Source organism: Buteo buteo, chromosome 15 (assembly GCF_964188355.1).
Source record: "Buteo buteo chromosome 15, bButBut1.hap1.1, whole genome shotgun sequence".
In the NCBI taxonomy this organism is placed as follows: domain Eukaryota; kingdom Metazoa; phylum Chordata; class Aves; order Accipitriformes; family Accipitridae; genus Buteo; species Buteo buteo.
The window spans coordinates 6,788,283-6,811,325 of NC_134185.1; the positions used below are offsets into that span (position 1 = coordinate 6,788,283).

Here is a 23,043-nt window from a genome sequence, read left to right on the forward strand (position 1 = left end):
GATGCCCTTCTGAGATACAATAGGATATTTTTTGAAAATTAGGTTCTAAATTTCCTTTTTTTTCTGATTTTGTTTGTTTTTTAATATTAGGTTTCTATTAAGCATATGGTCTTCTGGTTTCTGTATAATTAGCTTGCACTGATTTTTCCTAATTGTTTCCTGTTAATTTTATTACTAATGAAACAGGAGTATTTTGCCATCCCTCCTTCAGAAAAAAGCCTTTTTTCCAAGGAGATTTTGAAGACCGAGTTATGTAGGTTTGCCAGCACTGTTGCAGCTTTTGGAATTCTTTCAAATTGCTCGTTAGCTCTGGTGGTGTGACATAGCATTTGGGCAGCAATCTGACATCTCTTGTGTCTTCTTCCAGGCCAGCTCTGCGCTATTCTCTGCTTCTTTTTACCTCTTGTGTAAAAACTGAGCACTCTCACTTTAAGTATTTTTAAACACATTGGCTTATGAATATGGTTGGTGTCCATACAGAAAGTTTGGGAATGAAAACAACAAATTTAGAAGACTTAAAGGACAAGAAAGAATTTTCCTCTCTCTGGTTTTTAATTTTCATACGCACTAGGTACTTGAACTTACCTAGTTTGGGACTTCAGTTGACAGACTCTTAAGTTCTAGCATTTCTGGAAGCTCACTTTTCAGGCATTAGTCATTTTAGAAACTAGGAGCTTTGAAGTAGACATAAAAATTCCCCGATTCTGCAGTAGAAGTGGGGTCAGTAGAATTCCAGATGAAGGAACCTGTCCAAGAAGAGAGTACCTACCTAGCTTTCCCTAACTCTAGGCTGTCGTAATTCACTTTCCAGTTTTTAAAGGATGTATGGTTTTGGCACTTGGGTTCTTGGGCTTCACAAGAAAGCTTTTTAAAACGTAAAACCTTACGTGTGAAAAAAAGGATTTTTTAATTTTAAAAGTCGAATACACCCGAGGCCATGACTTCCAGTTTCTGCCTAGGTGGCTTGGCAACGCCGCACGTTCTGCAGAATTCAAGTTTCGGCTTTAAACGTGCCTTGACGAGGCCCCGGAAGACTCTACGGCTGGCGAGAATCCGCCAGACCTTTGTGGCCTTTCGCCGGAGCGCGGCGAGAGAGCAGCGGGCCCCAGTCCCGCGCCATGGACGTCGGCGCTCTCGAAAGTTCATTCATTTTCGGCTGCCCGATCCGCCTCCTCCTCCTCACCTCCCGAAAGCCGCTGCCTCCCAGCTGATCGAGGGGGGAGCGGGAGAGCCCGAGGCGTTACCGGGCACGGCCCTACTGCGGCCATTTTATCGTCTAGGGGCCGGGGTGGCGGGCCGGGCGAGCCCGGGGCGGAGGGGGGGGGGGTCTCGGCAGGGAAGCGCCGGTGAGGAGGCCCGGCCGCGCCGTTCATGGAGGAGAGGGGCGGCAGCGCGGCGCGCACCGCTTCCTCGTCCTCCCCGTGCGCTCGGAGGCGCCGCCGGCGGAGCCCCGGCCGGGCCCGTCTCCCCCGCCGGGCGCCATCGGCGGCTGCCGGGCCAGGCCCGGCCGGCGGCCGCTCGGGGGGCTGCTGGTGGCGGACGCGGTGAGGGAGGAGCGGGCGCGCTGCCGCCGCTTCCTCCTGCACGGGGGCCGGAAGGCAGCGCGGCCCGGGGAGCGGGAGAGGGCCGGGCCTCGGCGGCGCCGCCGCCGCTGCGGGTCACCCAGCCTTCCGCAGTGGGGGTGGGCGGCGGAGCGCGCAGGCCGGGGGAAGGGCCAGGCCCCGCCGCCTCTCTGGGCGATGGAGTGAGGGAGCGAGGCTCGGCAGCGGGAAGATGGCCGGTGGCGGCGGCGGCGGATGCAGAGACAGCTTGTTTCTGGACGGTGCGTGCATGGCTGAGAGGGGGGGAACGTGGCCCGTGGGCTGCGTTTCCCTTCTGGCAACCAGTGAGGGGCACGGTGCAGACCGGGGAATGGGGGAGGCGGGCGTGTGTGTGTGCATCTCGGGGGGGGGAGGAATGGGTCCCCTTTGGGGGACGGCGACAATGAGAGGTGGCTTCGTGGTGGGGGAAGGGTGGGTGCCGTAAGGGGTGGTTTGGTTTGGTGAAAAGAGAGCTGCTTTTGAGGGAGGGGTTAGCGAGGGCGATTTGATTTCTTGTCCTTTTCCTTCCTTTCTTTCTTTCTTTCTGTGTTGCGAGGCTTTGGAAGTGCAGTGTTTTCTTTGTAGGGGCAGAGCGCTGAGAGCAGCCTGGGCTCGGTGCGGCAGGGCCGGTTTTGCAGGAGGAGGAATCTTCTCTCGGAGGGGCGGTGGGCTGGTGGGCGGCCGGGCAAGGTTAGCGCTAGGTGAGGAGGGGAAGCGAGGATCGCTGTGCCGCCTCCCCGCTGCATTTCCCTGCCTTTAGCCTGCTCCCAGGCCCCGGCCTAGCCCGTACCCTTTCGCCCCACCGTAAAACGAGTCTCGTCTGCTTCTAAAATGCTGCTTTAAAGGTTTGGGACTGAGGTTAGTTTGGGGAGGGGGATCGTACCTACGTTTGTGATACGAAGGGGATGATGAATCTTAGCAGCTGCAACTGAAAGAAACCTTTAGCGTTTATAAAGCCTTGAGTAAATTTTTTTTGATGTACGGGTTTGGTGGTTTGTTTTGTCGCTGCAAAGCTCTTCATCATAATGCAAAAAGTCTTCTGAAATTCGAGTATCTTTAACTGTTGAGCCTTTACAGTTTCACTGATCTAAAAAAAAAAAAATCTGCTGTTGTAGTCTTGCAAAATTGCTATATGCACAAATCCTGATGACATAGGCCAATAGACTGCTAAATTCTGCAGAATTACCATGATGATAACGAAGGAAAATGTATGTTAATGAAATAAATTGCTCCTCATAAGTAGAGTTTTTCAAGTCAGGGATAAGTTTAGCATTGAGGGTTTTGTAGTACCTGTATTATACAGAACATATCTCTTGCAGATTTTCTTTTGCTGCAGAATGTTTGGTTTTGGTTTTTATTACTGGATGTTCTGAAGTACGGTGTGAACAAAGTACTGCTTGTTGTTTTGAATTATTAATCTGAAATTGTGATGTTCAGAAACTCTTTCTGGGTAATAACGGCTGTCGTGTTACCTCCCTTCTACCTTTAAAGTGTTTGGTGGTGAAATGCAGACGCTCCATTTTCCTGAACTCTCTTGACAGAACATAGCAAGGTTTGTGCAAATACAAGTGTCAGGGTAATGACTAGGCTCTGTCTTCTGTGTGCACCTTGGCTACTTGCTCGTTGGACAGGTGGCTAAGAAAAGACAGATTTCATATGCAACACTCACATGTTTTTTTACTTATGACGTCTCTTTCCAACAGCAGGACCAACACTGGATAGCATCCCCATTCAAAGCTTCAGTATTCACGATTGGTGAACTGAGTTATCAGCGGGTTTTGTGTTTCCTCATTATTTACGGACGTGTTAATTTTAGGACTGATGATGTGATAGAAATGCTAAGAGTGTGTGAGTGTGCACACACGTGTGAAGAAAATCTGATGTGGATGGTGGTGACAAAAAATTTATGAGGGTGGCCCAAGTCCAAATGGGATGATAGTACTATAGCAGATCTAGTAAGAGCTGGTAAACTTTTTCTGATTTGAAGCAAAGGAAGAAACAGCCTTTCAGATGCTATTTGAGAGGTTCTTATTGGGGATGTTGACTTTATAGGAAAAAGTAAAGGTACAGAATATATATATATATATGGGGGGAGGTTTGGCAGTCTGTAATCTGGACATGTACGGCAGCACATTAGATCACCCTAATGACATTAGAACCACCATTATCCAAAGGCTAGACAAGCACGAGAGTGCCAGACTTGTGAAACAAGTATAACGTGGACAAAAATTAGAATAAAAGCGTATAGAGTAGGCAATATGGCAACTTCTGTTGCAAGGTGATGATTAATACATGAGCCTAGAGTTATATCTATAGCTAGTCTGAGTCTGTATATTTCATGGACTCTGTTGAAGTCTGTGTAAGCAACAGCCAAAAATTGTTTACTTGATGGTTTTGGAAGTGTTCTATTAAAGGCTAGTAGAGAGGAGGGGGAGGACTCCTCTGTCCATCCCTGCCATTAATGAGCAAAACAAATTAATTAGGTGCCAAATGGATGTTAGGTCTATTGCTAATTGAACTCAGTCTAATGGAAACTGTGCTGCTTAAGTATGTACCTATATATGTATGTGTGTGTGTGTATATATATGTACACAGAAAATTCTGGCGCTGTCGTGCTTATGTTGACTATCAGTCAGACTTAAGCATACAGTTAAATGAAAATTGCTTTTAAGTATGATAGTTGTTCAGAACTTCGATTTTGATTTCACATGTCCAGTAAGATACTGCTTTTCTCTTGTTTAGTGTAACAGATGTTACTATGAAGAAATACAGCTGTCATTCTGCTGTTAAAGTGCTTCCTTTTAATATTTTTATTATTTTATTCTCCAATAAAAACAAAATGGTCTTTGGAAGAGTGTTCCTTGAGTGATTTATCTATTGCCTTTCTGGTAATGCTGTTCTTGAACACAGTGATTCATACTAGTACATGGGTTTTGTCCAGTTTTGTGTATCTAATGTGTCATCATTTTTTATGCTGTGTTGTATAGATGTTTTTTATGGAAAATATGAACAAGATCCCTAGAAGTATAACGTTTGACTCTTTTTAAAGTTTCATTTGTTACCGTTCTGGAGCAGTGCTAATAGTTGATACACATCATATACATTGATATACATGACCTGCGTGTTTACTTTTCTTGAAATGTCAGGATTGTTAGAATTCAGAAGTGTGGAAAGTACCTTATTTTTGTTACTTAAGCTAGTTTGCAAGTGGAATTAGTAAAACTTTCCCCTTGTTTTCTGAATTTATTTTCCTACAGTAAGGTTTCAAAGTGATGGGCGGAATGTGCAGAAATTCATACTAACAAAGTAGTCCTATTGCATGGGAATTCTTTCCTGATTTGGAGGACTAGAAATTTAGTGATTAGAGATTTCCATCTGCAGGAATTCCCATGTTTTCCAGTTGATAGCCACACCTAAAATACAAAGCAATGATAAGAAAATCTATTTGGATTTAGAGTAGGGGGATGTTCAACCTATAGGAATAGTTGATCATCATTCCTGGAGAAAAACAGTGGGAACTCTTGTTACATTCTGCCTCCTTGGGTGTTACTGAGTTGCAAGGAAATTGTAATTTCTCTTTTCCAGCCTTAAATGTAAAGTTTCCCTATGTTTGTAGGTAGGTAACAGGCAAACTTTAAAGTATTCCTAAATGCACGTATTTTCCAGAAAAAAGGAGAAACATTTTATTCCTTCCTGTTTTCTTTTTTCAGTCTTCTGGTGGTTATAGTAGTGATCCTGAGAACCGATATTGAAGTTTGTTTTTGAGGACCTCCTTTCTAAGGAGTGTTGCCAGTCCCTACCTTCAGAGCTGCTGAGAGATTTCAATGCAGTCATGACAGGAATTTGCTCAATTTTCATTCCATTTTCTTGGCTACAGGTTTCCTAATAATAGAGAAAACTATGTGGACTACCCATTAGCAGCAGCAAAAGAAACTTCACAGTTGTCTGCCAGAGGATTCTAGAAGTCTGCTTTGCTTTTCATTCAGCTCACATGTAAAGAATTGTCTTCACCAAAGCAAGGGTTATAGCCTTGTGTATTTTCTTAAAGGTAGCTGAGATTCTGGACTGGTACAGAAACACTCAGCATTTGTATATTAGTGTATAGACATAGAGTTGCCGTTTGAAGTGATGGTCAGCTGTTCTTGCCTTTTTTTTTTTTTTTTTCCTTTTAATCACCTTGAGAAGTCTCTGACAGGAGTAATACAAATTAGTAGGCCAGAGTGGAATTTGTATTCAGATAGAACACTTGGAAATTTTCTACCTGCTATGACTCTTTATCTTTCTCTTAACAGTGAATATTTTTTATTATTTGTTGTAATTGTCTCCAAAGTAGTCTCTGATGCTTTGTTTATGATCTAGTGGAGATAAGCATTAGCTTGAAAATGAGGGGAGGGGATGTTCCAGGTATCATTCACCTTCTTCTGTGTCTTTATCATAATCCAAACTCCAGCTTTATGCTGTTGAATTTTTCTCTGGTTTGCATCACTCCCATCAATGTCCAGACATGTTCTGTTCCTTCCTTCTGTTTTTCTTGAGAGTAGTTTTCTATCTGAAAGTGGGAAATTCGTGACTCTTCTGTGGCTTGCTTATGTCTCCCCGTCCTCTGACCCATTCAGAATTTCTTTCCAGCACTGCTTAAGTGTCTTCTCAGACCTTTGTTCAGCTCTCCTTTCCAGTGGTTTTAAGAATAGGAAACCTTCCCACTGACTTCAATGACAGATTATTTTCTGGGAGTGAAACCCACTTGTTGAGAACTATTTGTTAGCAAATTCCAATTGAAACTATCTTCTTACTGTCTTATTTCTTGTACGTGCCAATCTAGCTTGGGTGATAGGTAGCATGAAATATTAAGAAAGACAGGCTGCTTCTTAGAGCATGTAGAAAGATACTAAAAATAAACTTCATTTATCTGTTAATGCTCTATAACATACATTGTAATCCACTTGGTAGCGCATTCTAAAATAATAGCCTGTGCCCAAGTCTTCTTCCACATCATCACCTTCTTTTTAATTTTGAGATGTAGGATTCTAGGAGCCCAGGCTTGTCCTCTGCTTTCTGAATTGGAAAGCACCCGTGTGCAATTTTCTGGTTTCCATTATGGGGGCATTTATTGTTTGGTAGTTTTTCCTAAGTAGCTGCTGCTATAATGATTTTCCACAAAGTGGGACATAGAAGCTTCAGGTGTAAGAGTAACTATCTTGTGTGGGATGCCTCATCCGTTATTTTCTGGCACTTGGATTTGGTAGGAAAGCTCTACTTCTTCTTCAGAAAAAGTACAGAAGTTCTACTGGTTTTTAGTGGCCCCCCAAAAAAAATTTAACTTGAGAATGTTCCTAAAAGAGATCCTTACACTCTTCTTTATGTAAGTATAAATACAAAAGTAATAGTAACAACATAAATAATAACATCAATATGTGGCTTGATAGCAAGCATAAACCAACATTTTGCGAACATCTTGCTTGCACAGATACTTTTATGATGAGCCTATTTGGATATTGTAGTCTTTTGCATCTTGTTTTATCTACAAGGATAAAACATAATGAATTATTTATTGTAATGGTTTCAACAACAACTTTGGCTATTATTACTGTTGTTTCTGGAAGACTATGCATGGATTTCAGTGCAGTATCAGACTTCACCTTTTCTGTAGAGTTCTAGCTGTGTCTTCTAATTGAGGTGACTGAGGGGTGTCAAGGTGTTTTGTGTTGTAGCAGGTCATATAATGTGAGATTAATCACCAAACTCGCCACTTTTAAATATTGCTTTATAAGAATATGAGGGGTTTTGAGTCATCTCATCATTTTGTCTCCTTCCTTCCCACTAATAGGTATTAAACCCTTTTGTTTTCAGTGGAGTAGAGATCTCACAGGTAAATAGCTAGAAATTTTGTGAAACTTGCCCACTTCCATAAAATAGAGAAGTCAAAATTAGTGTCCCTGAAGCGAAGGTTTTGGTGTTGCCTCGGCATGGTTTGGTTTGCTGCTAACTGGTGTCAGTACATATACTGGCTGAGCAGTCAGGGGTCAGGGCAGCTAGGGGACACGGGACAGTGTATGCCTCCGTCTGTGTGTGTTGCAGAAAGGAGTGGAAGAGTGTGCAGGATAGCTTAAGATACTGCAGGAGGTCAAGAAAGCAAGATAAATAAAAATGGAACTGTTGTGCTGGGGGAAGCTATACAGGTAGAGAGAACGAATTCTTTTTCAGGGAAAAAAGGCAAATGTAATTCTTATCTTAACTTGGTTGTTTTCCATTGGGGGCGGGCATGGAGCAGATTTGTGAAGTTCCTTTCTTTTGGCCCATGTTTTAGCACCTATTTGGTTTCAATTTGGAGGGGTTTTTTTTAAGTTAGGGATATTCTTATATAGGTTGAAATCTGTCTGATGCTCTGTACTTGACTACTTCTTGCTTAAAATTAAGAAAATTAAAGCACTACTAAAAATACTACTATTCTTATTCATTATATAGAATTAAACCTGGTTTTATCTTGCACATTTAATTTTCAAAAGATGCGTTGTTGAACTTCCTCTTACTGTGTTCAGCAGCCTAGCATGTGTAATATTTTCAGGTGAATCTGATCTTAAGCTGTGGTGGAGCCAAAGTTGGTGTCTTGTGCTGGCCAAGTCAGCTGCTTTTGAGTGTTGCGTTCACAGGATTAACTGGCACTTCCATAGTGGGTGCCCAGCAGCCTGTGTTGATGGATACCACGATGCAAAAAGAATTACCTGGCAATCTGTATGTTCCCTGAGCCTTCAAAAATATAAGAGAAAAAATGTTTTTTATTCTGCTGCTGAGGCCACGGAATTTCATTTCCTTTAGGAAATGTGGAAAAGATAACCAGTTCTTAAATCATGGGTTAAAATCAGGTGTATTTTTAATCATTAAATCACTGGCTAATTTGGTGACACATGTTTAGGTTGGAAGCTTTTTTTGAGAACTACTAACATGTTATAAGTAGAACTTAGTAGTTCATTAGTATGTAGACTTGTGAGATGTCTTTTGAGTACTTTCAGTAGAATGTTGTAAAAGTCCTGAAAACTTATTTAATTTTCTTGTATGGTGTAGTCTCCCTGCACAGAACTGGGGATTGTGCCAAACTGAATACAGTCTCTGAATTACAGTCTAATATAAATCAGAATACAGAATGGCTAATGGTTATTTGGGTACTGTAGCTAACAGGAATGATTAAGAGCAAATAACTTTTGAGAAGCTGTTTTGTTTTTATTTATGGTGTAATGTCTGCTGTGAGTTAAAGAAATAGCATTTTGGCAAAGCTGTTGTTTGAATAACTTTTTTCTAAGTAACCTGTGGAAGGAATTATGTTCTAACATACGAGGATAGTTGGTTATTAAAAGGATTGTAGTAAATGCATGAGTACTGATGTCTTGTAGTTAATGTAGAGTAGCAATTTGCAGCGCAGATATCAAATTTGAAAATAATGCTTTCAAAATAAGCTGTCCAAAGAATAGTAAAATGGTTAAGGTGCAATGCTATTGTCTTGTACAGGGTAATGATAAATTGGGTGTATGGATTCCCTAAAGCAGTGAACTGTGATGTTGCTGCTTTTATCTTACCGGGCTGCAACTCCATTTTGAATGTAAAGCTGCATGCCAACTATTTATTGGTTCTCTTTGCAAGGCTTAAAATTATTAACTGGCTTGGGCATAGGGACTAACAGAACATTATTAACTGATTAGAGGGAGTTATGTGTTGCAGCTGTGCTGCTCTTAGGGCTCACTGCCGCAGGTGGGGGAGAGGTCTGCTTCTCTTTCCCTTTGCCCCCCCACCCAAATTCCAGCCTCGTGGTGTGTCTCATACTGTCCACCACCCCTGAGATTTACCAGTTTATTGCCAAAGAAATTGAAGTTGCTGTGTACTGTCTTGCCAGATTGGCACTTTGCCAAGTCTCTGAATTTGCTCACTGAAGGGTAAGCGGAGAGGCAAGACAATGGCTTGGATAGGGGAGAGCAGACAGACTCTGCATGTGAGAGCAGTAGGACGTTCCCCCTTTCATCTGTCGGGTGAGCTGTTAAGTCAGGTTAAGGTGTAATACATAACTTAAACTTTAGGATAAATACTTCTGTGTAACAGCAGCTTTATTCTGCCCAGGGAAATGAAATTATTTTAAATAACAGGTTAACTTCTGCGCAGAGCAAGTTTATGGTGAAGGCTGGAGACTGGAGGGAATAAATTAACAGGCTGTGGTTATTCTTCCCAGGTTGGTCAGTAGGCCTTTAAAAAGTTTTTCTTAATGGGCAACTGCTGTAAGTGCTGCATGAGGCAAGGAAATATTTCTGAATGTATGTCACAGTAATTCCTGTGAAAGAGTAATTTGGATTGAAAGACATTGAATTTGGGATATCTTTCTCTGACTGAATCTTGAATGATTATAAATAAAGAACAGTGATGATTCAGAGAATTCGTGTGAAGCCTTCCTGGGTTTTCATTTGTTTGTTTTCAGACCATGCAAGCTATAGCTGGTGCAAAGTCTCCCTGTTTTTTTGTTTGTTTGTTTTTTTAAGCAAGACTTGGCACAATGATGTTTTAGGAATGATAAATACCAATAATATTTTGCTGGTGTGCTAAAACATAATACTATATGACATGATTAATATTATGTAATCTTAGAAATTTACGTCTGTAAGAAACAGCTGCAAAAATATTTGTTATTTTCATGAGAATGTTTTTATCCAGTTGTTTTACTTGTACTAAAATTCATTCTACTGATGTATTTTTATTAATGTTGTAGGATATCATGTTGTGTTTGTTTGGCATGTCCAATTTTTATGGCTCATTTAGCAAAATATAAATATCCTGCTGATGATAGAATTTAATATGACGGTCTAACAGAAAGATTATTCAAGAGCCTATTAAATGAGAATTTGAACTATGCAGTAGAGGTTAGGTTTCATATTTACAATTGCCTTTGCAGTTTCTGAGGCTCACTTCTTTTAGAAACAATTAATAGAGTCGATTGTAATTTTATTTCTACCAAGGCTTACTGCTCAAGAGGCAGTTTAAGAATCCTTTGCAATTGGGAATAAACTTTCAAAAGTGAACTTCTGGACTACTCTGGTCCAGGTTATTATGATTGCATATACTTGGCACAGCGGGGTAGTAAATCTTTAACTGAGATCCTTAGTTCTGCCATAAGGCAAATTACGTTGTAGCTGAATCTTTACCTGATGAATACCACAAAAAAAGCATCTGTCATTAATGTAATAAAGAAGTTCGTTGTCATCTAGCAAAACCTTTGTTAGATGGAAAAGGCACTGCACCTTACTTGGAAGAAAGACATATTACTCTGTGCCCTGTGATAGAAAGAACTGATAGATCAAGGTAAGCATGAGTTGCGTGTTTGGGTGAGGGTGGCTGACACTCATCTCCAGTTGCAGGATGGTCTCTTAAGAAGTTGGATGTTTTGCTTCAGCTGTCTTTTGAGTGATATTTCTTGAAAAGTAGGTTCATAACTGGGTGCTATTAGCAAGCTAACATGTGTTATTTTGTCATATTAAAAATCAGTTGTTCAATAGCACTTCCTCATCTTACTGAGAAAATTTGTTTTTCCAGGGATGTTAAAGTTATTTTTTAGCTTTTTAAAATAAAGCCTGCTTAGTGAATTATAGCATACTGTGGTTTAGTTAGCAGTTGCCAGTGTTCCTTAAACTCATTGTTGCTAGGTCTAATGAAGTTGGATACTTCTATTACAAAGATTTCTGTGTCTTTAATGCAGTAATGTAGTTGCATTACATCATGTCTCACTGCATTGTTGATCTCTAATTGCAAAGTGAGTTGAAGTATGTAGTGTATCTAGTGTGAGCAGGAGGCTGTTGCCTATGTTTTTGTTGCATTTCTCTGATTATTTTTTTTTTTAATAAACAGACATGATTTACTTGATTTTTTTTTTTTTTAACTGTATGTGCATTTGCAAGGTCATTTTCTAACTCTTAGCAGTCCCCATGTGTGGGGCCATACTGTATGGCCATGCAAGTAATTGTGCCAGCAATTTACAACACAGCCAGGCCTACCTAATTGCTCTGTGCTGCTCAGAGTGACGGTCCTGCTGCCCTTCCCAGAGACAGTGTGCTCACAGCTTTGCTTGAGTCAACACTGGCACTTCTCTGGCTTCATGGCAAGTTGACTGAAGGAACTAAACTGGCAGAAAACTAATCCTGCGGGGGGAAGTGTTGGTGGAGCTAGTCTGTATTGCTTTTCAGCCATATCAGCAATCTAATCCAGTTGAGTGCCCTCTCATATGGGTATGAAAGCTTGCCAGTGTCACTAAAATTAGGGAAAAAAACCAGGTCTTTGACCATTATAGAAAGGCAAATGCAAATTTTTCTCACAGCTTAGAGTTTAACCAACTCATCCTCCTTTCATCCTTTTCCTACCCAGATTTTTCTGAGATGTACCTTTTTCATTTGACCAATTCATTGAGGTTTTCTTGGTTGTTGAGTGTTTTCTTTGTGTGCTTTTTTTGCTGTCCATTTCAGGTGAATTTTGAACAATTGACAACATCAAAGAACTGTCTTGCTTTTTTCTGTTTTAATTACATTTTAGAGTTTCTTCTTCTGTCCTACACTTGCAGATTATTTTCTTGTAGAAGTCATTGAACCTTTCTGGACTTTAATTTTTATATGTTTTTCCAGAGGATAATACCTATCTGACATAGTCTTTGAAGGTTTGCAGGATAAATCCAGAAGTGTTAACTAATACAAATTCTTGATTATTTTTCTTCTTCCTTTTGGTATGTAGGTACAGTACTTTATTTCAACCTCATGTTCCGATTATTGCAGCAAACCTGGAAACCTTCTCAAAGTGTTGGTTGCCTAATTTCCAGGTAGTTAGGCTAGGTTATTAATTTTATTCTGTATGTAACTGCCTTTCAGGAGTTTCTAAAAATAGATTGGTGTTTGTTTAGTGCTGTTATATTCTCAGTTGCACAAGCTTAGCTTTTTTTATGAAGATGGATCCCATGGTGCATAACGTAAATCTAAAATCAGAAGTGTGCAAATCAGATGCATAATGTACTGTAAGGTTTCCTGCTGTGTTTTGCTTATAAAACTCTCACAGTGTTCAGAATTTGAGATCATATGTGGTTAACATCACATGCTGATTTGCCACAGAAATCGTATTCTGGAATTCTTGTTCAAGTGTCATCTTCCTTGAAATGGCTTATTAGCTTTATATGCTTTTTCACATTTTGAGGGTAAATTGGCAGTTCAGAAATTGTCCCTAACCTATCCTAACCTTTCATCCTCCATTTTTTTCCTGTAAAATAGGATATAGATATCTTTCCTATATTTATCTTTCCTATAAAAACACTGAAACTTTCTTCTTCCTGTCTGAATTTTTAGTATATTTCCAGTCTAGCAATAGAGGTCACATGTAAGTAGAGAATTATATATATTCATAGTGCTAGAGATGAAAAAATTACTTATTTGTTTATTTGTGTTTGTTTTTTTCCTTCATTGTTGGATCCTGCTTTTGATGTTATTTAAATTATTTTACTTGCCTGGAAAGTTTGAGTGGGTGGCAGACTTATTCAGAGAGAGAAAAGAAGGAGAGTGACTGAGGTACTTCATTTTGAAAGTGTTTGTGATGATGGTGCAGTTGTCTTAGGTGATACTTTGTACCTGTGAGTAGTCACTGGTTTTACTTGACTGCTGGTTGGAATCATGTGGGTTGGAACCTCCTGTCCAAACCAAGCCCAGTTCGAGCAGGTTGCTTAGGGCTTTGTTCAATCTCCGTGACCTCTCAGGTCAACCTGGTTCAAACTTGAGCACCCTCATGGTAAAAAATAAATTCTTCCATTGAGTTGGAATTTTCTTCGCTCCAGTTTGTGTCCAGTGCCTCTTGTCCTTTTGCTGTGCATCTCTGTGGAGAGTTTGGCTTTATCTTCTCTCTGCCTTCCCATTAGGTAGTTGAAGACAGCAAAAAGGTCTCCCCTCCCCGCTTCTGAAGGCTGAATAAACCCAACTTTTTTAGTGTCTCCTTATACGTCATGTGCTTGATCCCCCTGGCTATATTGACAGCCCTTCACTGAACTTGCTCTAGTGTGTCAATGTCTTTGTTACACTGGAGAGCCCAAAACTGAATGTAGTACCCTGGTTGCAGTTTCATATGGAAGTGCAATATGGAGGGGAAGAGTCACTTCTCTCGACTGCTGGCTAAACTTTTGCTAATATGTTATGTGATTGGCCGTCCTTCCTGTGGAGGTGCACTGCTGACCCATGTTCAATTTGCTGTCCATTAGGACCCCCAGATCCTCTTGAAGAGCTGCTTCCTAGCTAGTCATCCCCCAGCCTGCACTGTTGCATGGGCTTATTTGGTCTCAGATGTAGGACTTTGCATTTGCTTTTGTTGAATTTCGTAAGGTTCTTGTCAGCCCATTTCTTCAGCCTGTCAGGTCCCTCTGAATAGCAGCCCTGGCTTCCAGTGTATCAACTGTTTCCCCCAATTTGGCATTGTCTGCAAACTTGGTGAGTACACTTGGTCCCAGCATCTAGATTATTAACAAAGACATTAAACAGTATTGGCTCCAGTATTGATTACTGAGGGATGCCATCAGCTGGATTTGTACTGGTAGTCATCATCACCCTTTGACCCCAATGGTCTACCTGGTTTTCCTCTCACCTTCTTATTTGTTTACTCAGTCCATGTCTCTCTAGTCTGCCTGTAAGGACCCTGTGGGAGACCATGTCAAAGGCCTTGCAACACCCATTGCTCTCCCCTTACCTACACAGCCAGTTGGGCACAATTTGCCCTTGGTAAATATGTGCTGGCTGTTCACTGTCTTGTCATCAGGTATCTGGGAATGGATTTCTGGAAGACTTGATCCATAAACTTATCAGGGGTTGAGGTGAAGCAGACTAGCCCGTAGTTCACCAGATCATTCTTGTTGCCCATCGTGAAGATAGGTATGATGTTTTTCCAGTCATTGGGAACCTCTCTCATGCCATGACCTTTCGAAGATAACATAGAGGGGCCTAACAGAGATATTGGCAAGCTTCTTCAACACCACCAGATTCATCCTGTCTGATCCTGTGGACTTGTGCCTGTGCAAGTGGCTTAAGTGTTCTGTAATCATGTCTTCCTTGACAATAGGTGATAATGCATTCCCACAGATTCTACTGGTAGAGTTGGGGAACTGGGAGGTCAGAGGGCAGAACTTAACAGTGACATGTAGAGTGGCAAAAAAAAAAGGATCAAGTTCTTCAGGTTTTTTTCTGTGTCCTTTGTCACTAGGTTCCTGTCTCATTGAGCAGTGGGTCCACGTTTTCTGTAGCATTCCTTTCGCTGCTGGTGTAAATAAAGAAGCCCTCTTGATGTACTTCTGCATTGTTTTCTGATGCTGTCATAAGAGCAGTGTCCTTGGGTGATACCTCTACTTCTCTGTTGGGAGAATCAGTAGAAAAGGCCAAGAAACACCGGTAGTCCGTTGTGTGGTTACCACCGCTATCCTACCAGAAAAACTTTCAAAGACATTGCAAAGAAAATATTCAACATACTTCAAAGCTCCATCCTCCTCTTATCCTGCTCTGTTATTCCTTGTTAATACTTAGAAAATGTTAAACAGTTTGGCAAATGATCAAACTTATGCAGTTCTGTGTTCTTGAGTCCAATCATTCTACATGATATTCTGCAGTGTAAGCAACCCAATGTGTATGAAAGTCCTGAAGAAAAAAACCAGTTGTTTATTAGAATATGCAGAATATTTTTCCATCTTTGAACTACAGACCTTTTATAAATGCTTTTTCTTTGCAAACTTTTTGTCCAGGAGTGGATGCTCTGTATTTATCATTGGTTTTCTGTTGACAACACATTCTTGAACGGGTGGGGGTTTTTGTTAGCTGAGAAATTAAATTGCCTTCATGTGTGAAAGAATGTCCATACTTTGTGTCCATTACACTGGTATCATAGAACTTCACTGCTGAACTCTGTGCTTCATGTAATAATCTCACTTACTATCAGTTTATGATTACTGCCTATTATTGGAAGTGGTTTTGACAGTTTTTTTGCATTGGCAGCTGTTTTTAAGCAATAGATCTCTAAATCTGTACCTATAAATGTAGGTGAGGCTATGGTTCCATGCAGATTTCTTTCTTTTAGGCACTAAAGATACTGATCTCAGTTTCTGGATGCCCTTTACCTCTGCTGTGCTGTCACAGCTGTGCTGTGATAGTGTAGTTGAACAGAGGAGGAAACTGATATGGTGAAAAATAACTTTCACCCTCCCCTGCTGCTCAAGGTATTTTTGCCTGAATTAGTTTACTTCCCCAGGTTTGCTCTCAGTGAGGAAACAGCTGTGCTGATGTTAGGCAGGGTGCAGGACTGGAGCAAGAAGCCCCAGCTTCAAGGAGGTGTGAGGGGTGCATAAACCTGTTCATGTAGTGCTGCTTCAGAATGTGAAAATGCAATGTCACTGTGGTTACACAGTTGATGTACTAGAGCTGATGGTATCAAAGCTGGAAGATAAAAAGCTATTTTGCATAGAAGCCTGAAGAAGCCTGTCTGAAAGAATAATGAAGCAATGGGGAAAGTAAAACAATTAAAAAATATGTATGTGTCAGATTTTTATGAGTACTTGTATCCTCTTAACAATATATGTGATGACTAAATGAACAGCAGATTAAAAAGCTTAGAAGCATTCTTTTTAATTTACTTAAATATGAGTCTGGATGAAGGCAATGATACTGAGCACATTTAAATTAATTTGCATTTTTTGTGTGAGTGCTGCAGTATCTGATAAGTTGGTTGCAGTTGTGATGGTCCAAGCATTTGTAAGATGAGGCTTATATTATTTCTTTGCCAGTGTAACTGGGGAAAAAGAATGTAAACTTCAGGTCCTCCTGGAAAAACACCTTGGTCCTGAACCAAACCTTTGTTTGATTTAGGTTTCATGTTTAGGAGAGTTCTTGGACACGCAGAAAGAGATGTGATCTCAGCAAATGGAAGACTTGTAGAAGCTTCTGTGTGTTGTAATAGAAACTTTAAAGTCTCTACTGTTGTATTCTGGAGGGATGGGGAGCTCTTCTGGCAATCCAGACACAGATCTGAAAAAGTTGCTTTCCTAGAAAAGTTGGTCTTCGTGTGGCCGGTAAATGCATCCAGCATCTGTGGTGGGTTGACCTTGGCTGGTCCCAAGGTGCCCACCAAGCCACTTTATCACCCCCCCTGCCCAGCTGGACAGGGAGAGAGAAAATATGATGAAAGGCTTGTGGGTCGAGGTGAGGACAGAGAGATCACTCAGCAATTACCATTACGGGCAAATCAGACTTGACTTGGGGAAATTAGTTTAATTTATTACCAATCATATCAGAGTAGTATAATGAGAAATAAAACCAAACCTTAAAACACCTCCCCACACACACGCACCCTCCTCCCTTCTTCCCAGGCACAGCTTCACTCCTGGTTTGCTCTACCTCCTCCCCACCAGCAGCACAGGGGGACGGGGAATGGGGTTGGGGTCAGTTCATCACTCCTTGTCTCTGCCGCTCCTTCCTCCTCAGGGGCAGGACTCGTCACTCTTCCCCTGTTCCAGCGTGGGTTCCCTCCCACGGGAGACAGTCCTCCATGAACTTCTCCAACGTGGGTCCCTCCCACAGGCTGCAGTTCTTCACGAACTGCTCCAGCATGGGTCCCTTCCCTGGGCTGCAGTCCTTCAAGCACAGCCTGCTCCAGCGTGGGTCCCCCACAGGGTCACAAGTCCTGCCAGCAAACCTGCTCCAGCGTGGGCTCCTCTTTCCACGGGGCCACAGGTCCTGCCAGGAGCCTGCTCCAGCATGGGCTTCCCACGGGGTCACCAGCCTCCTTCGGGCATCCCCCTGCTCCGGTGTAGTGTCCTCCCCGGGCTGCAGGTGGAGATCTGCTCCACCGTGGACCGCCACAGTCTGCAGGAGAATCTCTGCTCTGGTGCCTGCAGCACCTCCTCCCCCACCTTCACTGACCTGGGTGTCTGCAGGGTTGTTTCTCTTGCGTATTCTCACTCCACTCCTCTGGCTGATGTTGCACAGCAGTTTTTCCCCCTTCCTAAACCTGTTCTCCCAGAGGCGCTACCCCCATCGCTGATGGGCTTGGCCTTGGCCAGCAGCGGGTCTATCCTGGAGCCGGCTGGTATTGGCTCTGTCAGACACGGGGGAAGCTTCTAGCAGCTTCTCACAGAAGCCATGCCTGTAGCCTCCTCGCCACCAAAACCTTGCCATGCAAACCCAATACAGCATCACATCCAAAACAATAAAGAAATAGGTATGTTTTTCTGGTCAGCTGTAATGTAGATTCGTATGGAACGACTGGCCTTAGAGCACGAGGTACAAGACATGCAAAAAAAAAATAATCTTCTAACATGGTATCTTCTGTTGGACACTAGCACTTTATTATGTCACTCCTCACTTCAGTGTTTTAGACAATTTTAAAGGGTTTTTTTTTTTGTTAATGCACAACTTTGCTCTTATTTCATGGAGATTCACTGTGAACTTTTTTTCTTCCCATTTAGGAATTGATTAATGACACTGTTGAATGATAGAAACTCCTGCTAAAGGAGCTTATGAAACAGTGTCCACACACAGTAACTTAAAGGTGTTAATCTGCTTTTTGCCATTTTTCCTACAAGCATACTTTTGTTTTGTAATCCAAAATTTGTTAATTGGGTTTTACACAAAAAGACTGTATGGGTATTTTTAAAAGGTTGGCTTCAGGATGTGGTTAATAATGCCATAAAAGTTCTAATAAAACTAAAATACAGATTATTTTTTCAGGAAATTTTTTAATTGGCTTTTTAAAAATGACACGTGACTGATGACAATTGTTTAAAAAAGTAGTGAAGTATCTTAGACACACCTGTTTAAGATCTCTATTTAAATTCCATCTAGTTTCTCGGGCTCAGATTTGCTTATATCCCTTGGTATAAGTGCCCCAAAGGGAGCTTGTAATGGGAAGAAAAATGATTTGACATTGCTAGTAAAATCTGTTCCAACGTGCTGCCTTTCTTGGGCAGAGGTATAGCAATTGACTTCTGTTGGCTCAATGTCTTGGGGCCAGCTCTGTTTATTTGAATATTTTCACCTTCTGCGTATGAATGTGTCTTGCTGATTAAAATGGCCTTGATAATATACATAGTAAAAATTGCGACATAGAGGTCCCTAATTAAGTCTTACTACAAAATAGTTATAAACAGCCTGTGTGACAGATGACTTGTTATTCCTGTTTAAAAAAAAAAAAACAAGCCCAAACCCTGTATAGAATCAGATGGCAAGTGACCATTCAGATCAAGTAACTCAGGTGAATGGTCTGGCTAACGTGATGATATACTTCTAGATTTGCATTTTTGGTAGGACCAAGAATGCTAGAGAGAGTGAAAATTGATCCGGAGCTGAGTGAGCAGAGCTGGGATACTAAGGCTGTTCTTCCATGGGCAGCTGAGCTGATCTGTAGTGGTGGACAAACCATCCAATACAGAAATGCTTAATTCAAAAAAAGGACTACAGAAAATCTTAAGAAACTTCTTGAAAAGGAACTAAAAGATGTGGCTGGAGTGTAAAATATTTGCAGACAGCTTGGGAGTTATTTAAAGACACCATATTGGAGGCTTGCAGCACATGCATGCTGCTTATTTAAGTAGACTTCAAAAGGCCCCCCCAGATATTGGCATGGCTAAACAGCAGAGTAAGGTGAAATGTCTGAAATAAAACATCGTCCTCCTTGAATCTGAACTTTTGTCCGAATAAGGAAAGTAGAGAATAATAAAAAAGCTGGTGGATTTAACCTATAATTATAATGAGGCAGGCAAAAAAAAAAAAAAAGATGAATAACTCCCAAGAGGCATACAAACTATCGTTAAGTATTTCTTCAAACTCAGCATAAAAGTTTCTGGAGTATCTGTAGGGTCAGTATACAGCCAAGTTGTAAAAGGCAGCTTTGGAGAATATAAGGTCATAGCTGAAAAATGGAATTGCTTGCACTCACTTTGACAACACTTACAGAGGTCTTCATGCCAGAATATTTCTTAAAAAGGAATGTGATAGAGTATATGACTGAAAATGAAACATCAGTGGAAGAAATTGCAGTACATTAAGCAAAAAATGAACAAGGCAGCAGGATCAAATGGCATTCATCGAAGTGTAAGAGGAACTTGGGAATGTAGGAGCTAATGACTGTAGCATGTTACTTGTTGATTAGCATCATCTTTCTGCTATAGGTAAAGAAGGTAGCTGGTATGATACCAGCTTTTTAGAAAGGCAGTGGAGGTATGTGAGGAACTTAAATCAGTGAGCTTTGTGACCATGCAACCCAAATTTATAGAAATGATAATGAAGACGAGAATTAAATTAATCGTTCCCTTTGTAAAGTCCTTTACCAAAGGCTTTTGGAGAGGCTAAGTTGCCTCTGGATTAAATGGAAAGTTTTATAACAAACAACTGGCAACAGATGGAAACAGAGGGCAAAAATGGTTCTTCTTGTTAATAGGAGGAGTAACTGATTGAACTCCACAAGGTTCTGTGTTTAACATTGGTGCACAGATCGAAGGAAAAGGGTTTGATAGCAAGGTGACAAAATTTGTAGATGTTGCAAACTTTATTTGGGTTAGCATAGTGGCTAGCTATTTAAAGAAAACTGCAGATGCTCAGGTTTTGGGTTATGTGGGTTGAAATCGTACATGAAATTCAGTGTAGGTAAATGCCAAGTAATCTAAGTGAATGAGAAGTGGGAAGGAGAATTTTTGTAGACAATGATTGGCTCTGAACTGGTTCTTACCAACCATGAGTGAAAGATGGAATTATCTAGTACATAAAGATAAATGCAGTTCTCCATAGCAGTGAAAACAGCAAATCCAATGTTAAGGCTTATTAGGAAAGGAATAAAGAACAAACCAGAAACATCATGCTGCTTCTGTAGAAATTCATGGTACGTATGCATCTTGAATATTCCTCATGGTGTTGGTATCCTCGTCTCATCTCAAAAAGGCTACAGTAGACTAGAAGAGGTTCAGAGAGAAGCATTGAGAGTGATTTAAAGGCATGAAACAGCTTTTATGTGAGGAAAAAATTAAAAAGACTCAGTTTTTTTTCTTTTTCTGACTGGGAAAAGGATTTCCATGAAAGAACACAACAGAGATCTATGCAATCATGAGTGAATAAGGAAGAATTACATGTTACTGTCTTCCAAAGTACAAGAACTGGAGGAGTAGGACTAAGTAGGAGCAAAAGATGCCAGATTGAATCAAGACAAACAAAAGGAGATACTTACTCATATAATGTATAATTAAGCCAAGGTACTATCTGGTGCAATATGCTGTTGATTCTGTACAGTAGGGTTGATTAAAAAAGCAAGCAGGCAGAAGAAAAAGGCTAGCAAAGGCTGTTAAACACAAAAATATCATTCATGGCTTAGGAAGGCCTCAGTAGATGCAAGTAGCTGGAAGCAGAGGTTGAATATGCAATAAATATTTCTGTGTGCACTGTTTATACTTTAACTCTAGACATATGTTGTTGGTTGTGATTTTGTTTTTTCTGTCAAAACATAGAGTTGCATTCATTATTTCTAAATGCGTTTCCAACTATGTAAAGAAAAATATAGTAAGAAAAGACAAATTTAAATTATACCAAAATCAAAGCTGCTGCATAGTTTGTGTGAGACAGCTCTTAGTCACAATAATTAGCGCACAGTGTGAACAGTGCCTTGCTTTAATGAGTGCTGTCTCTGGACCACCTTCACTTAAGAATACCACCATGCCATCATATTACATGAAAATGTCCATACTGTTGGATATTGCAGTAGATAAATCTGAAATTTGATGTAGTGTGACTGTTCTCAGAAAGTTCAATTTTTTTTACTTAGTTGATGCTAACACTGAAATTTCAGTTATCATCAGATGTTAATTCAGGTCAGTGTCAGATGTTGAATTAACAAAAAAAGTATTATATTGAAATTGTACTTGGGGCAGTTCAGGACTGTTGCTTTTATATGGAAAAAATAAATATGTGTTTGGGTATTAGACATTTAAATAATAAATGTGAGGACCCTTTCTGCCTGTGGCATGTAATTCATATCAGAGAAGGAACCCGTAAATTTACAGGTGTCAGTAAAACAGTTGAAATCTGTGTAAAACTACCTCATGTCATCATTTTTAATAGCTTGCTAACTCACTTGTATTTATTTAGGAATATGAGTCACCACTGCATTGATGAACTTATTTTTGTCAAATGATAGTTAAACATTGACATCAACAAAATAAAGGCTTGGGGAAAATATATGCATCTGGTTTACTCCTCTAGTTTGTGTTGATTGATAACTCAACTTGAAATCAAGACTTATCTTAATTTGTTCTCATTTCAGCTTTGGATAGATCACAGTCCAGGAGAGATGGAGGTTTTAAAAATAATTGGAGCTTTGATCATGCAGAAGAAAGTGAAGGAGATGCAGAGAAAGAGTAAGGATGCTTTTATCTAGGCTATTGAAAGTATAAGTGTCTATTTATAAATAAATACTTTTTTGTAATTTATTAATAAGAAACAATATATAATATCTTAAAAATTGAAGTAATTAAGAAAAAATATTTCTAAGAAGTGATTATTTTAAATAGTATTGCCATATAAAAATGCATTATAATGTAAATTTAATTGTGAACGTGGCACTTACAACATAGGGCACAGTGCATTTCAAAAGTGTTGCAATTGTCTTTGGAGCTACTGTGTAAGTCTAAGGAACACAGACAAGAAATATGTCAATGTGTAAAGTAAGGAAATGGAAATGTAGGGTATCCAAGCAGCTTCAACTTTTCCTTTACTGGTGATGCTGCTCAGTACTTCACAGTTATGATTAAGGTACTTCAGTAGCTGTAGGACTACATCAAGTTAAATTGAGCTTAAAAGTCTGTTGGTTTTTTTCCCTTGTGTTTATCTCACTGGGTAGAGTTAAGGCTGGTTTTGTTCCCTGATCATTTATTTCTTTATTTAGTGTGTGTGGATTTTGACTAAAACTTAAACCCTATGTGTGTAGTTTGAATACATACTTTGTCCTTGTGACGTTTGATTGTTGCTAATATGTTTTCTTGATATTAATGTATTTATTTCCGAAAAGACTAATGAAGAAGACTAAACAACAAGTTTCATGCTTGGAGAATGCATTTTAGGTTTATTTGTTGTTCTTAGATATTTGGAGAGTAGAACCTGCAAGTTTAAAAAAGGATGCTATGGTTCTCTAGTAAGGAGAAACTGAATCCTGTGGTTAGGTACAGAAATAATTCTTATATGAATTTGTATCTTGTAATACTCTGCCAAATACTGTGTGTTGGAAAGGATATAGGAAAGTAGACGCATAACCACTTAGGCTGCAGCAGCAGGCTATGCTGTAATCTTACAAAAACATTAAGAAATGTGATGGTTTAGTCATTAAAAAATGAGTTCAGGAGTTCATTCAAGTGTGAGGTAAGCATGAAGAACTTTTGTCAAAACAGAACTGTATCGGA

At 40.3% G+C, this 23,043-nt stretch overlaps 1 protein-coding gene across 5 annotated transcripts in view; it reads left to right on the forward strand.

The window, feature by feature from the left end:
• Positions 1-1,358: 1,358 nt before the first annotated feature.
• The window catches only part of SENP6 (SUMO specific peptidase 6), an 83,926-nt gene continuing 62,241 nt past the window's right edge, over positions 1,359-23,043 (forward strand). For 2 of the 5 annotated variants that reach the window (XM_075046469.1, XM_075046470.1), the window contains exons 1-2: positions 1,373-1,822; positions 21,912-22,005. In XM_075046469.1, the coding sequence (XP_074902570.1) occupies positions 1,774-1,822; positions 21,912-22,005 (143 nt within the window). In that variant the 5' untranslated portion in view covers positions 1,373-1,773. Of the gene's footprint in view, positions 1,823-19,569; positions 20,481-21,911; positions 22,006-23,043 lie in introns of those variants that run through there. The other 3 variants (XM_075046474.1, XM_075046473.1, XM_075046471.1) reach the window with 3 other exon arrangements.